At 47.9% G+C, this 15,497-nt stretch overlaps 1 protein-coding gene across 1 annotated transcript in view; it reads left to right on the top strand.

Moving 5' to 3' along the window:
- Positions 1-14,486, top strand: part of LOC110485203 (liprin-alpha-3) — a 41,308-nt gene extending 26,822 nt beyond the window's left edge. Inside the window, exons 16-32 of the mRNA XM_036941350.2 lie at positions 420-585; positions 774-970; positions 1,243-1,483; positions 2,132-2,265; positions 2,363-2,514; positions 2,662-2,758; positions 2,914-2,995; positions 3,111-3,311; positions 4,102-4,164; positions 6,377-6,403; positions 6,577-6,752; positions 7,226-7,323; positions 7,587-7,762; positions 12,451-12,519; positions 12,717-12,879; positions 13,956-14,019; positions 14,316-14,486. Of these exons, the coding sequence (XP_036797245.1) occupies positions 420-585; positions 774-970; positions 1,243-1,483; positions 2,132-2,265; positions 2,363-2,514; positions 2,662-2,758; positions 2,914-2,995; positions 3,111-3,311; positions 4,102-4,164; positions 6,377-6,403; positions 6,577-6,752; positions 7,226-7,323; positions 7,587-7,762; positions 12,451-12,519; positions 12,717-12,879; positions 13,956-14,008 (2,095 nt within the window). The 3' untranslated portion in view covers positions 14,009-14,019; positions 14,316-14,486. The remainder of the gene's footprint in view (positions 1-419; positions 586-773; positions 971-1,242; positions 1,484-2,131; positions 2,266-2,362; positions 2,515-2,661; positions 2,759-2,913; positions 2,996-3,110; positions 3,312-4,101; positions 4,165-6,376; positions 6,404-6,576; positions 6,753-7,225; positions 7,324-7,586; positions 7,763-12,450; positions 12,520-12,716; positions 12,880-13,955; positions 14,020-14,315) is intronic.
- The last annotated feature ends 1,011 nt before the right edge of the window (positions 14,487-15,497 follow it).

Raw genomic sequence — 15,497 nt, 5'->3', positions numbered from 1 at the left:
TAACGCACACACGTAACACAAAATAAATCCCGCACAAAACAAGGGCGGGTAAACCTACTTTAAATAAGGAAGCCCATCAAGCACACACTAATAGACACAGGTGCAACTAATAAGACAAAACAAACAGACAACGAAAAAGGGATAGGTGGCGGCTAGTAGGCCGGTGACGACGACCGCCGAACAGGCAGGGGAGCCAACTTCGGCGGAAGTTGTGACACTTTCTCTTCTCCCGCCCTCTCTCTCTCTCCCTCTCTCTCTCCCGCCCTCCCTCCCGCCCTCTCTCTCTTTCTCTCTCTCTCTCTCTCTCTCTCCCTCTCTCTCTCCCGCCCTCCCTCCCGCCCTCTCTCTCTCTCTCTCTCTCTCTCTCTCTCTCTCTCTCTCTCTCTCTCTCTCTCTCTCTCTCTCTCTCTCTCTCTCAGGTCTCTCCCTGGCAGTGCTCTGGAGCTGAGGTACTCCCACGGGGGCGGCTCCCTCCCCACGGGCTCCACCGCTCACCTGGATCACTACGGTAACTCCAACACCGTGGCCGTGGTCAGGCGGACGCATCGCGGGCGCTGGAGCACAGCCCGGGAGGACACCAGCAAGGTCAGAGGTCACATGATCACCTTTGATGTGTCTAATATTGATAATAATGATATTGATAATAATGATATAGTCACATTGATATAGTTGATATAGTCATAAGCATCACAACCCAACAAACTGAGCCTTCTCTGTGTGTATGTGTGTGTGCATGCTTGCATGTGTGTTTGTGCGTATGTGTATGTGTGCAGTACGGGGACTGGGACAGTGGGTCAGCGCTGCTGAGGACCGGGTTTGAGGGGGGTGTAGACCACGGTTGCTCTGACGATGAGGACGACAGAGAGACACTGTTTGGCTCGGAGCTGCTGTCTCCCAGCGGACAGACTGATGTCCAGACACTGGCCATCATGCTGCAGGAACAACTAGAGGCAATCAACAAGGAGATCAAGTAAGGGAGGTGGAGGAAGGGATGCAGGTAGAGAGGTGCTGTGATTGTGTACAAGCAGTTTAGGTCAAATGCAGGTGGAGAAGATTCATCTGAGGTTTCTTTTCAGTTTCTCATTCAAGACCAACATTCATTGGTCTTCCGTCTGACATGCTCCTAAATCTCCTGTCTTTCCCTCTTCTCCCCTTTTCACTCTGTTTACCCTCTCTCTCTCTGACCCGTTTGTCTGTCTATCTTTCTCACTCTCCCTCTCTGTCCCCCCCCCCCCCTGTCAGGCTGATCCAGGAAGAGAAGGAGAGTACAGAGTTGCGGGCGGAGGAGATCGAGAGCAGGGTTAGCAGTGTGGCTCTGGATGGTTCCCCCATCCCACCCTCCTCCCTGGGGAGGGACAGTATGGGACGCGGCTTCATCCCTCAATCCCTCACCTCCTCCACCCTGGCCTCCCCTTCTCCCCCCAGTTCTGGGGTCTCCACCCCTCGCCTGTCCCACTCCCCTCACCGCGAGACAGATAGACAGGTACAGCTGCTCTGTCTGTGTATCTGTGTGGGTGTGTTGGGAATGTGTGAGTCTTTGTGTGTGTCAGTGGAGGCTGCTAAGGGGAGGACGGCTCATAATAATGTCTGGAACAGAGTGAATGAAATGGCATTAAACAAGCACATTTTTGATAACATATTTACAGGATTTTACTTTTTAATGTGTATAGTATTGCTTTCTAGGTGTTGTCTAATAAATGCTGTAACTACTCCCTCTTTAAATCAGGGTTTATTGGAAAAAGCTGTTGAAAAGAGGACATTGTATTATCATTTCTTTGTACTCCCTGACGAAGGCCATGCAGCCGAAACACGCCAGAGTTTTTACACTTTGTTTCCATTGAACATGCCATACAAATAAAGGCATTTTAATGAATTGTATGAAGAGTGTCTTGGTCCTCCTTTCTTTTTGATGACCCATTTACACGTTTTACCAAAGAGCACCTTCTGTCTACCAAAATCTACTATTGTGTACCTGTACCCTTCCTCCTTTTTCTACATGAAAACCATGCTTGGAAGTATTTGATATCATTCCACTCATTCCACTCCAGCCATTACCACAAGCTCATCCTCCCCAATTAAGGGGTCACCAACCTGTATAAGCCCCTAAATGTGTTCCAACTTTACCCTCCAGAACAACAAAGAGGATGATCGATCCCTTGCCCTTCTTGACTCCACCCCTCCACCCACCCCCCGAGCGCTGCGACTAGACAGGATGACCCTCACCCACCCAGGGGCCATGATGGACGACCCCAGGGAATTCCGCAGGTATGACAGCCAATCATCATCGAGGAAACCCTGTAGTGCTCATATGATTCGTTCCTTCCCTGTTTCTCTTATTCCATCTGTCTCTTCTGTCTCTCAGTCTGTCAGCAGACGGCAGCAGTTCCAACAGCAGTCAGGACTCTCTCCACAAAGCCAGTAAAAAGAAAAGCATCAAGTCTTCCATCGGCCGCCTTTTTGGGAAGAAGGAAAAGGGAAGGATGGGCCCGGCTGGGCGAGAGTCTGCCTCTCTGGGTGAGAGAGAATTGAAATTATACTCGAAAAACTACATATCCCATGACTTTGCTTTAAATGTGTTTTAACTGCAACAGGTCAAAGTCCACCTGGTGTTGACACCCATATTTGTAGTCTTTGTAACCCATGACCCCCTTTGTCTCTCAGCCTCTACGCCTTCTGAGGACCTGGGTACTGGGGATTCTATGGGACTGACCAAAGGAAGCATGACAGGAACTGTTGACAACCGCCGCAGCAAAAGGAAGTGGGTCTCAGGGAATATCACCCTCCGATTCATTTCTCTCCTGAAGTCATTTCTCTTTCCACTCTCTGTTCCACTGCTTTTCTTCCACTCTTTCAGAAAGCACTTTTCGTTTTATGCTTATTCAACCTCTGTTTCCCCCGGTCTCTCTCTCCCAGACATGAGCTGCTGGAGGAGGCGTGTCGTCAGGGCCTTCCCTTTGCATCCTGGGATGGACCCACTGTGGTCTCCTGGCTAGAGGTAATCATAGATGTTTGATAGATAGATGGGAAACCTTTATAGCCATATAAACCATCACAATCACTACATTCTAGCCAATCTGTTTCTAGCTCACCTCTTTCCCTCTCTACTCCAGCTGTGGGTGGGAATGCCAGCATGGTACGTGGCAGCCTGTCGTGCCAACGTGAAGAGTGGCGCCATCATGGCCAACCTGTCTGACACAGAGATCCAGAGGGAGATTGGCATCAGTAACCCCCTGCACCGCCTCAAACTGAGACTGGCCATCCAGGAGATGGTGTCCCTCACCAGCCCATCTGCCCCGGCCAGCAATCGCTCTGTTAGTAGTCTCACTAGTACACACTCACAGAACACAAACCATGTAGACACAATTATAGAGGTACACATGATACTATATTGATACTATATTGATATACACACATATATATATTGATATACACACACAGGTAACTGCCAAAATAAAGGAAACACCAACATAACGTGTCTTAATAGGGTGTTGGGCCTCCACGAGCCACCAGAACAGATTCAATGCACCTTAACATAGATTCTACAAGTGTCTGGAACTCTAATGTAGGGATGCAACATTATTCTTCCACGAGGAATTCCATTATTTGGTGTTTTGTTGATGGTGGTAGAAAACACTGTTTCAGGCACCACTCCAGTATCTCCCATAAGTGTTCAATTGGGTTGAGATCTGGTGACTGAGACGGCCATGGCATATGGTTTACATTGTTTTCATGCTCATCAAACTATTCAGTGACCACTCGTGCCCTGTGGATGGGTGCATTGTCATCCTATGGGGCCATAGCCATGATAGCCAAAATAATGGCCTGCCCAACATTTTTATACATGACCCTAAGCATGATGGTGATTGTTTTATTAACTCAAGGTGTGGTCACCTGTGTAGCACCTGCTTTCAATATACTTTGTGTCCCTCATTTACTGAAGTGGTTCCATTATTTTGGCAGTTACCTGTATATGCACATTTACATTATGTGTAGAGATTAACATTAAAATGTTACATGCATTCACAGCAGACTCATCAACACACAAACAATTGAGTTTTTCTGACGATCATGTTTTCTTTCTCTCCTGTCTTGTGACCACAGTCGACCAGTAACGTGTGGATGACCCATGCTGAGATGGAGTCGTTAAACGCAGCCACCAAACCGGTAAGTATGTCCTGTTATGTTAATGTCTCAACATTCTCTAGACATTTAACACTGACGTTCATCTAACATTGACGTATATCAAAGGAGGTTGGTGGCACCTTAATTGAGGAGGACAGGCTCATAGTATTGGCTGGAAAGGAATGAGTGGAATGGTATCGAACACATCAAAAACACGTTTCCATGTGGTTGATAACATTCCATTCACTCCATTCCAGACATTATTATGAGACGTCCTCCCCTCAGCAGCCTCCTGTGATCTACAGTGCAATCGGAAAGTATTCAGACCTCTTCACTTTTTCCACGTTTTGTTAAATTACAACCTTATTCTAAAATTGATTAAATTATTATTTTTCCTCATCAATCTACACACAATAAATACCCCATAATGACAAAGCGAAAACAAGCTATTAGAAATGTTTGCAAATGTATTAAAAATAAAAAACTGAAATACCTTATTTACATAAGTATTCAGACCCTTTGCTATGAGACTCGAAATTGATCATCCTTGAGATATTTCTACAGCTTGATTGGAGTCCACCTGTGGTAAATTCAATTGATTGGACATGATTTGGAAGGGCACACACCTGTCTATATAAGGTCCCACATTTGACAGTGCATGTGAGAGGAAAAACCAAGCCATGAGGTCGAAGGAATTGTCTGTAGAGCTCCGAGACAGGATTGTGTCAAGGTACAGATCTGGGGAAGGGTACCGAAACATTTATACAGCGTTGAAGGTTCCCAAGGCCACAGTGGCCTCCATCATTATTAAATCTTGGTAGTTCCAAACTTCTTCTACTCTTCCTAGAGTTGGCTGCTCGGCCAAACTGTGCAATGGTCACTCTGACAGAGCTCCAGAGTTCCTCTGTGGAGATGGGAGAACCTTCCAGAAGGACAACCATCTCTGCAGAACTCCACCAATCAGGCCTTTATGGTAGAGTGGCCAAACAGAAGCCAATCCTCAGTAAAAGGCACATGACAGCCCGCTTGGAGATTGCCAAAAGGCACCTAAAGGACTTTCAGACCATGAGAAACAAGATTATCTGGTCTGATGAAACCAAGATTGAACTCTTTGGCCTGAATGCCAAGCGTCACGTCTGGAAGAAACCTGGCACCATCCCTACTGTGAAGCATGGTGGTGGCAGCATCATGCTGTGGGGATGTTTTTCAGCAGCAGGGACTGGGAGACTAGTCAGGATCGAGGGAAAGATGAACAGAGCAAAGTACAGAGAGATCCTTGATGAAGACCTGCACCAGAGCGCTCAGGACCTCAGACTGGGGTGAAGGTTCACCTTTCAACAGGATAACAACCCTAAGCACACAGCTAAGACAATGCAGGGAGTGGCTTCGAGACAAGTCTCTGAATGTCTTTGAGTGGCCCAGCCAGAGAAGAATGTGAGAAACTCCCCAAATACAGGTGTGCCAAGCTTGTAGCGTCATACCCAAGAAGACTTGAGGCTGTAATCGCTGCCAAAAGTGTCTGAATACGTATGTAAATGTGATATTTGTTTTTTATTTGTAATAAATTTGCAAACATTTCTAAAAACCTGTTTTGATTTGTCATTATGGGGTACTGTGTGTAGACTGATGAGGGAAAACAACTATTTAATACATTTTATAACAACTCTGTAACGTAACAAAATGTGGAAAAGGTCAAGGGGTCTGACTACTTTCCAAATGCACATATATATTGCTCTACAGTTATAACTTATACTGCTCAGTCAGGAGTTAAACTCTTTCTCTCTCCCTCTGACCCTCTCTCTCTCTTTTTCTCCTTTTCTCTCTCTCTTTCTTTCTTTCTTTCTTTCTTTCTTTCTTTCTTTCTTTCTTTCTTTCTTTCTTTCTTTCTTTCTTTCTTTCTCTCTTTCTCTCTCTCTCTTTCTCTCTCTCTTTCTCTCTCTCTCTCTCTCTCTCTTTCTGAGTTTGTGGGACTACTAGGTCTTGGTGTTGAGCGTCTTCTTCTCTCCCTCTAGTTTCTGTGTAAACTGCTTCACACTAATGACCCGTTCACTAAACCGCTTCACACTAATGACCCGTTCACTAACACACTGTTCCTCCCTTTGTCTTCTCCTTCCTGTTTACTGTCTTCTCCCCTCCTCCCTCTGCTTTTCCTCTATCCATCTGTCTTGCCTGCTCCCCCTATCCTGCTCTGCCTCTGTTCTCTCGCTCTTTCTGCCCATGTCTCTCTCTCTCCTGTCCATCTGCTGCATCTAAGGAGCTGAAAGAGATTAGCTGGGATCAGGTAAGGAATGGAAGCACTGTATTAAACGGCATCAACATATAACACACTAATTACACTATTGAATGTGGCCATTGAAAAACAAATGATTCATACAGAAAAGTACTATAAGTAATAATCAAACTACAACTGAAACAAATGAGACACTAGTGAAGGAGTCCTTTTCTGCATCTCAGATCCTGGCCTATGGGGATATGAACCATGAGTGGGTGGGTAATGACTGGCTCCCCAGCCTGGGTCTGCCCCAGTACCGCTCCTACTTCATGGAGTCCCTGGTGGACGCCCGCATGCTGGACCACCTGACCAAGAAGGAGCTGAGGGGACAGCTCAAAATGGTGGACAGCTTCCATAGGTACGTATGGCCTGCTCTCGGCTGTCTGTCTCTCGCTCTTTCTCTTTCTGTTGCTGTTATTAACCTCGGCACCTGGGTGGGTAGGCGTTTTTCTGCCTCGAGGGGGTGGTGAAAAGCAAATAGACAAAATTCCAGTTTCTGCAAATGAACAATGAATTCTTCTTCTGCAACTGTTTCCCACTCCCACTTCACTCACTGCCTTTCCTTTTCTGTCCGTCATTCTTTCTCTCCCTCTGTTGACACTCTAGCTCTCTCTCTGGTGTGTGACTGTGTGTGTTCGTGGCATGGGAAACGTGCAGGTGTTGAAAGATTTCCTGCTGTTGTGACACTCTCACTCTGCAGGTGTGTCTCCAGGCCTTCTCGGGGTCAAAGACACCGGAGTGCTCTAATACTTTCTCTGAGTACAGGTGAGAGTCAGTCGCCATGCCCTCTAATAACCGCCTGACCTTTTGACCTCTCTTGACCTTTCTCAGAGTTAGTTTGCATTATGGCATAATGTGCCTGAAGCGCTTGAACTACGACCGCAAAGAGCTAGAGAGGAGGAGAGAAGACAGCCAGCACCAGAACAAAGGTGTGTTCTTCCTCTCTGACATTAAATCCTTTGTTCCAATTTAGTGCTTCTCATCCATCCATCCAACCATCCATCCAACCAATCCTCCATTCAGTAACAATCAAAGTCTCAATTGATGGTTAGTAGAAGGTGTTTCACTGCTTAGCTTGAGCAAAAGTCTGCACCCACATTGGCCCTGTCAGTGTAAGATCCAGTCACCCTGTGGGTTTCTTTGAGTGAGAATTTTCTGACAGATGTCTTCGTCCCACTACTCCTCTGCGTAGATGTGATGGTGTGGTCCAACGAGCGTGTGATGTGCTGGGTGCAGAACATCGGGCTGAAGGAGTACGCTGACAACCTGACAGAGAGCGGGGTCCATGGGGCCCTCCTGGCTCTGGACGACACCTTCGACTACACAGACTTGGCCCTGCTGCTGCAGATACCCAATCAGAACACACAGGTACTCACCCATCTAACCAATCAGAACACACAGGTACTCACCCATCTAACCAATCAGAACACACAGGTACTAACCCATCTAACCAATCAAAACACAGATACTCACCCATCTAACCAATCAGAACTCCAAGGTACTCACCCATCTAACCAATCAGAATACACAGGCATGCACAAGTCTCACCCCACCCACTAATCAGAAGTGATTAAATGCCTTCCCCTGCCTTCCCCTGTTGCATGCAACAACCGATGGTTGTGTGCCACGTCATCGACTGTGTCGTCGGGACCTGATTGCTATAACATATGATGTGGTTAGCAGATACTTCAAAATAAAAGTTTATTGATCACATACACAGATTTGCAGATGTTATCGCAGGTGCAGCGAAATGCTTTTCACACTTCAAATACCTATCCAGGCATTGTAATATATGTCATGCGTCAGCAACGCCTGGACAGAGAAACGCGCCCATGAACTGGATTCTTACTGCACCTATATCTCAGTAACATCATCCCCAGGCTAACTGCTGGCTGGTGGATGACAGTTGTATCTCAGTAACAGTGTCCCCAGGCTAACTGCTGGCTGGTGGATGACAGTTGTATCTCAGTAACATCATCCCCAGGCTAACTGCTGGCTGGTGGATGACAGTTGTATCTCAGTAACAGTGTCCCCAGGCTAACTGCTGGCTGGTGGATGACAGTTGTATCTCAGTAACATCATCCCCAGTGGCTGGTAGATGACAGTTGTATCTCAGTAACATCGTCCCCAGGCTAACTGCTGGCTGGTGGATGACAGTTGTATCTCAGTAACAGTGTCCCCAGGCTAACTGCTGGCTGGTGGATGACAGTTGTATCTCAGTAACATTGTCCCCAGCTTGACTGCTGGCTGGTGGATGACAGTTGTATCTCAGTAACAGTGTCCCCAGGCTAACTGCTGGCTGGTGGATGACAGTTGTATCTCAGTAACATCATCCCCAGGCTAACTGCTGGCTGGTGGATGACAGTTGTATCTCAGTAACAGTGTCCCCAGGCTAACTGCTGGCTGGTGGATGACAGTTGTATCTCAGTAACATCATCCCCAGTGGCTGGTAGATGACAGTTGTATCTCAGTAACATCGTCCCCAGGCTAACTGCTGGCTGGTGGATGACAGTTGTATCTCAGTAACAGTGTCCCCAGGCTAACTGCTGGCTGGTGGATGACAGTTGTATCTCAGTAACATCGTCCCCAGCTTGACTGCTGGCTGGTGGATGACAGTTGTATCTCAGTAACAGTGTCCCCAGGCTAACTGCTGGCTGGTGGATGACAGTTGTATCTCAGTAACATCATCCCCAGGCTAACTGCTGGCTGGTAGATGACAGTTGTATCTCAGTAACATCGTCCCCAGCTTGACTGCTGGCTGGTGGATGACAGTTGTATCTCAGTAACATCGTCCCCAGGCTAACTGCTAGCTGGTAGATGACAGTTGTATCTCAGTAACATCGTCCCCAGGTTAACTGCTGGCTGGTGGATGACAGTTGTATCTCAGTAACATCATCCCCAGGCTAACTGCTGGCTGGTGGATGACAGTTGTATCTCAGTAACATCGTCCCCAGTGGCTGGTGGATGACAGTTGTATCTCAGTAACATCGTCCCCAGGCTAATTGCTGGCTGGTGGATGACAGTTGTATCTCAGTAACAGTGTCCCCAGTGGCTGGTGGATGACAGTTGTATCTCAGTAACATCGTCCCCAGGCTAACTGCTGGCTGGTGGATGACAGTTGTATCTCAGTAACAGCGTCCCCAGTGGCTGGTAGATGACAGTTGTATCTCAGTAACAGCGTCCCCAGTGGCTGGTGGATGACAGTTGTATCTCAGTAACATCGTCCCCAGGCTAACTGCTGGCTGGTGGATGACAGTTGTATCTCAGTAACATCGTCCCCAGGCTAACTGCTGGCTGGTCGATGACAGTTGTATCTCAGTAACATCGTCCCCAGGCTAACTGCTGGCTGGTGGATGACAGTTGTATCTCAGTAACATCGTCCCCAGTGGCTGGTGGATGACAGTTGTATCTCAGTAACATCGTCCCCAGGCTAACTGCTGGCTGGTGGATGACAGTTGTATCTCAGTAACATGTTCCCCAGGCTAACTGCTGGCTGGTCAATGACAGTTGTATCTCAGTAACATCGTCCCCAGGCTAACTGCTGGCTGGTGAATGACAGTTGTATCTCAGTAACATTGTCCCCAGTGGCTGGTAGATGACAGTTGTATCTCAGTAACATCATCCCCAGGCTGACTGATGGCTGGTGGATGACAGTTGTATCTCAGTAACATCGTCCCCAGGCTAACTGCTGGCTGGTGGATGACAGTTGTATCTCAGTAACATCATCCCCAGGCTAACTGCTGGCTGGTAGATGACAGTTGTATCTCAGTAACATCGTCCCCAGGCTAACTGCTGGCTGGTGGATGACAGTTGTATCTCAGTAACATCGTCCCCAGGCTAACTGCTGGCTGGTCGATGACAGTTGTATCTCAGTAACATCGTCCCCAGGCTAACTGCTGGCTGGTGGATGACAGTTGTATCTCAGTAACATCGTCCCCAGTGGCTGGTGGATGACAGTTGTATCTCAGTAACATCATCCCCAGGCTAACTGCTGGCTGGTGGATGACAGTTGTATCTCAGTAACATCGTCCCCAGGCTAACTGCTGGCTGGTGGATGACAGTTGTATCTCAGTAACATCGTCCCCAGGCTAACTGCTGGCTGGTGGATGACAGTTGTATCTCAGTAACATGTTCCCCAGGCTAACTGCTGGCTGGTCAATGACAGTTGTATCTCAGTAACATCGTCCCCAGGCTAACTGCTGGCTGGTGAATGACAGTTGTATCTCAGTAACATCGTCCCCAGTGGCTGGTAGATGACAGTTGTATCTCAGTAACATCATCCCCAGGCTGACTGATGGCTGGTGGATGACAGTTGTATCTCAGTAACATCGTCCCCAGCTTGACTGCTGGCTGGTGGATGACAGTTGTATCTCAGTAACAGTGTCCCCAGGCTAAGTGCTGGCTGGTGGATGACAGTTGTATCTCAGTAACATCGTCCCCAGGCTAACTGCTGGCTGGTGGATGACAGTTGTATCTCAGTAACATCATCCCCAGGCTAACTGCTGGCTGGTAGATGACAGTTGTATCTCAGTAACATCGTCCCCAGCTTGACTGCTGGCTGGTGGATGACAGTTGTATCTCAGTAACATCGTCCCCAGGCTAACTGCTGGCTGGTAGATGACAGTTGGATCTCAGTAACATCGTCCCCAGGCTAACTGCTGGCTGGTGGATGACCGTTGTATCTCAGTAACATCGTCCCCAGGCTAACTGCTGGCTGGTAGATGACAGTTGTATCTCAGTAACATCGTCCCCAGGCTAACTGCTGGCTGGTGGATGACAGTTGTATCTCAGTAACATCGTCCCCAGTGGCTGGTAGATGACAGTTGTATCTCAGTAACATCGTCCCCAGCCTAACTGCTGGCTGGTGGATGACAGTTGTATCTCAGGACGCTGCTGGTAGATGACAGTTGTATCTCAGTAACAGCGTCCCCAGTGGCTGGTGGATGACAGTTGTATCTCAGTAACATCGTCCCCAGGCTAACTGCTGGCTGGTGGATGACAGTTGTATCTCAGTAACAGTGTCCCCAGTGGCTGGTGGATGACAGTTGTATCTCAGTAACATCGTCCCCAGGCTAACTGCTGGCTGGTGGATGACAGTTGTATCTCAGTAACATCATCCCCAGGCTAACTGCTGGCTGGTAGATGACAGTTGTATCTCAGTAACATCGTCCCCAGGCTAACTGCTGGCTGGTGGATGACAGTTGTATCTCAGTAACATCGTCCCCAGGCTAACTGCTGGCTGGTCGATGACAGTTGTATCTCAGTAACATCGTCCCCAGGCTAACTGCTGGCTGGTGGATGACAGTTGTATCTCAGTAACATCGTCCCCAGTGGCTGGTAGATGACAGTTGTATCTCAGTAACATCATCCCCAGGCTAACTGCTGGCTGGTGGATGACAGTTGTATCTCAGTAACATCGTCCCCAGGCTAACTGCTGGCTGGTGGATGACAGTTGTATCTCAGTAACATCGTCCCCAGGCTAACTGCTGGCTGGTGGATGACAGTTGTATCTCAGTAACAGTGTCCCCTGGCTAACTGCTGGCTGGTGGATGACAGTTGTATCTCAGTAACATCGTCCCCAGTGGCTGGTCGATGACAGTTGTATCTCAGTAACATCGTCCCCAGGCTAACTGCTGGCTGGTGGATGACAGTTGTATCTCAGTAACATCGTCCCCAGTGGCTCGTAGATGACAGTTGTATCTCAGTAACATCATCCCCAGGCTAACTGCTGGCTGGTGGATGACAGTTGTATCTCAGTAACATCGTCCCCAGGCTAACTGCTGGCTGGAAGATGACAGTTGTATCTCAGTAACATCGTCCCCAGGCTAACTGCTGGCTGGTGGATGACAGTTGTATCTCAGTAACATCGTCCCCAGGCTAACTGCTGGCTGGTGGATGACAGTTGTATCTCAGTAACATCGTCCCCAGGCTAACTGCTGGCTGGAAGATGACAGTTGTATCTCAGGCATGCAGGTGAAACTGATAGTAGTGTATATCAAATGAAGTGACTAGCCTGATTCTAATCTGTACTCCCTCCTCTCACATCTCTCCTCTAGGCCAGACAACTCCTAGAGAAGGAATACAACTCCCTCATCTCTATGGGAACAGAGAGAAGACCAGATGAGGTATTAAAGAACACAGTAGGCTTAGTTCAGAAACTGAAGACCGCATTTTCCACCTCATACAAGTCATTCTTTCTAACTTGACAGTTTGACAATGTTGACAGACATAACCTTTTTTCTTTCTTTCGCTCTCTTTCTCTCTCCCCTCCCCCTCTTTTCTCTCCCCATTTCCGCCCTTCTCTCTACACCCCCTCCATTAGGATGGGACTAAGACGTTTACCCGCTCCCCTTCCTGGAGGAAGATGTTCAGGGAGAAGGACCTTAGGGGGGTGACCTCAGACTCATCGGAGAACCTCCCCGCTAACTTCCGTGCCTCCGCTATCTCCACGCCCTCTGTGACCCTGAGAAAGGTTCAGAGTGACGGTGAGAAGGATGACCTCTCCCCCTAACCTCTGACCCTTCCCTTTGGCCAAGCTCTCAGATTCCTATTTGTTCCGCTTCTTACACCTCCAGGGCTGTTCTTCTATTATCACTCAGAAGGTCACGCGTTGGACAATTTATGACCCCTTAAAACCCTGGATAACACATATTTACTATGGGCTAGTCATACTGATTTATTCATTGAGAAAAACTACTGACTTTGTCTAGAAGCGGGTTTGCTTGTTACATTAGAGAAGAAGTGTAAGACCAGTGTCACATGCGAGTATGTTCAGATGTGCCCCATTCATAGAAGCTTACTAACTTTTGCGCCGATTGATGATAGTATTTTCTGTCTGGGGAAGTGTTGTTAAAAGCCCTGACGCTTGCTCTAAACGTTAACATCGTTTGCGGTACAGTTTTGGAAACATAAGGAACTTGTCTTTCATATCAGCGAGAAATCATTTTCTAAAAACAAAAGGTTAAATTACTACACACATTTATAGGGTTCCCACACGGCCATATTTCCAATGTTACAGTGCTTGACAGAGAAGACTGAGTAGACTACCTGTGCTAATTAGCATTCGGCGTCTCAGAACAACTGTGTGTAAAAGGAAGACGGACGCCACAAATGTGTTGTCACTGAAAGATACTGTCGGCTCAACTGTTTTAAAACCAGTTAAAATAGTCTACAGTAAGTGTATATTTTACCTTTGTGAAATTATTTTGATGTGACATGAAAGTAGAGGGCGTTGTGTTTCTAAAATCTTATCACAATTCAGAGTCGAATCACGTTTAGATGAAGTATTTTGCCTATAAACAGAACATGTAAGGTCCTAGGACTATAAGGAGTAACATTAGGCTCCTTCAGTCCATTATTGGGCTTGTTCCAACACTGATGGCATTAGCTTGGACATTCATATGCAAAACCTCCAGTGGCTCGCTCCTACAGGACACAGCAGGTTCAGAGGGCAAGGCTACCACAAATTCCCCCTCCCATACCTTTATAATAGTACATCATGGAAAAGTTCAATGCTATTTTGTCGTTATTTTGATAATATTTCTCTCTCCTTCTCTCTTAGTGAACTCTGGGCCTCGCGGTGAGGCAGCCTCAGTCAGGACATACTCTTGCTGAAGGACACGGAGGTGAGAAGCCCTCAACCAACACATTAAACACATGTAGTAGCTAGTTAGAGTTCTCTCATGGTTTGATTTGCAACAAAACCTTCAGGCATGCCAGATAGCTTGCATGTGTGCATATTGAAGTGGTTTGACTTGTTTTCAAGCTACATTGTTTGTTGTGGTGCTGTGCTTTGGTTATATCATTGTTTGTGGGTGAGGTCTTTAGCGGTGGGCTTGGTTCATTGGTTGGTGGGGATTTGGTTTGAGTGAAGTCAGGAGGACAGTGGTGTGCGTGAGAGTAATCCTGTGTTTCTCCTCAGGGCCATGGTGACTGGATCACGGCTGGACTGCCCTCCTCTCATTCATTCACAGGAGGGGAAATCAGCAGAGAAGCAATGAATATATACATTTATTAAATATAAATCTATTGGTCTGACCATTCTGCAATAACAGAGATAAAGAAGAAATGACTGAGATGGAGAAACAACAAAGGGAAAAGAACATGAAGAATGTATGAAATATTGACAGGATATATACTGTACGTACATGGATAGAGGGGTAGGATGAGGCAGGACGACTGTTTTATCTCTCTTATCTCTCTTTGTTCTGTCTCAATATGTGATTGTGCGATGTGGAGTTGTGTGCTGAGGAGGAGGAGACTGATATCCAATGTCACCCATTGTGGCTCTCTATCTGTTAGCTTCTATGGTGCTGTCAGATGTTCTCTTAAGTTGGTTAGAGTGCTGCAGTAAAACCATGTCCCCATTCAGGCCGCCATCTTGGCTCCAGCCACATCAGAGGGGCAGCAAGCCGCTCCTCTACTCATGGTTTGTCCATTGGCACCTTGAAAGCTGAGAGGCTCTAGTGTAATCTCTTTTGAATGGAATCTATTGTGGAGATCAAAGGCCGGGCCACAGCAGCAAGGATACGATAGGATGGGGGGCCACAGCAGCAAGGATCCGATGGGAGGGGGGGGGCCACAGCAGCAAGGATACGATGGGATGGGGGGCCACAGCAGCAAGGATACGATGGGATGGGGGGCCACAGCAGCAAGGATACGATGGGATGGGGGGCCACAGCAGCAAGGATACGATGGGATGGGGGGCCACAGCAGCAAGGATACGATGGGATGGGGGGCCACAGCAGCAAGGATACGATGGGATGGGGGGGCCACAGCAGCAAGGATACGATGGGATGGGGGGGCCACAGCAGCAAGGATACGATGGGATGGGGGGGCCACAGCAGCAAGGATACGATGGGATGGGGGGCCACAGCAGCAAGGATACGATGGGATGGGGGGCCACAGCAGCAAGGATACGATGGGATGGGGGGCCACAGCAGCAAGGATACGATGGGATGGGGGGCCACAGCAGCAAAGATACGATGGGATGGGGGGGCCACAGCAGCAAGGATACGATGGGATGGGGGGCCACAGCAGCAAGGATACGATGGGATGGGGGGGCCACAGCAGCAAGGATACGATGGGATGGGGGGCCACAGCA

This window comes from Oncorhynchus mykiss, chromosome 13 (assembly GCF_057628025.1).
Source record: "Oncorhynchus mykiss isolate SJ-2025 chromosome 13, ASM5762802v1, whole genome shotgun sequence".
NCBI classification, from domain to species: Eukaryota; Metazoa; Chordata; class Actinopteri; order Salmoniformes; family Salmonidae; genus Oncorhynchus; species Oncorhynchus mykiss.
The sequence above is the reverse complement of the archived record's forward strand: the minus strand, read 5'-3'. Positions and strand labels throughout refer to the sequence as shown.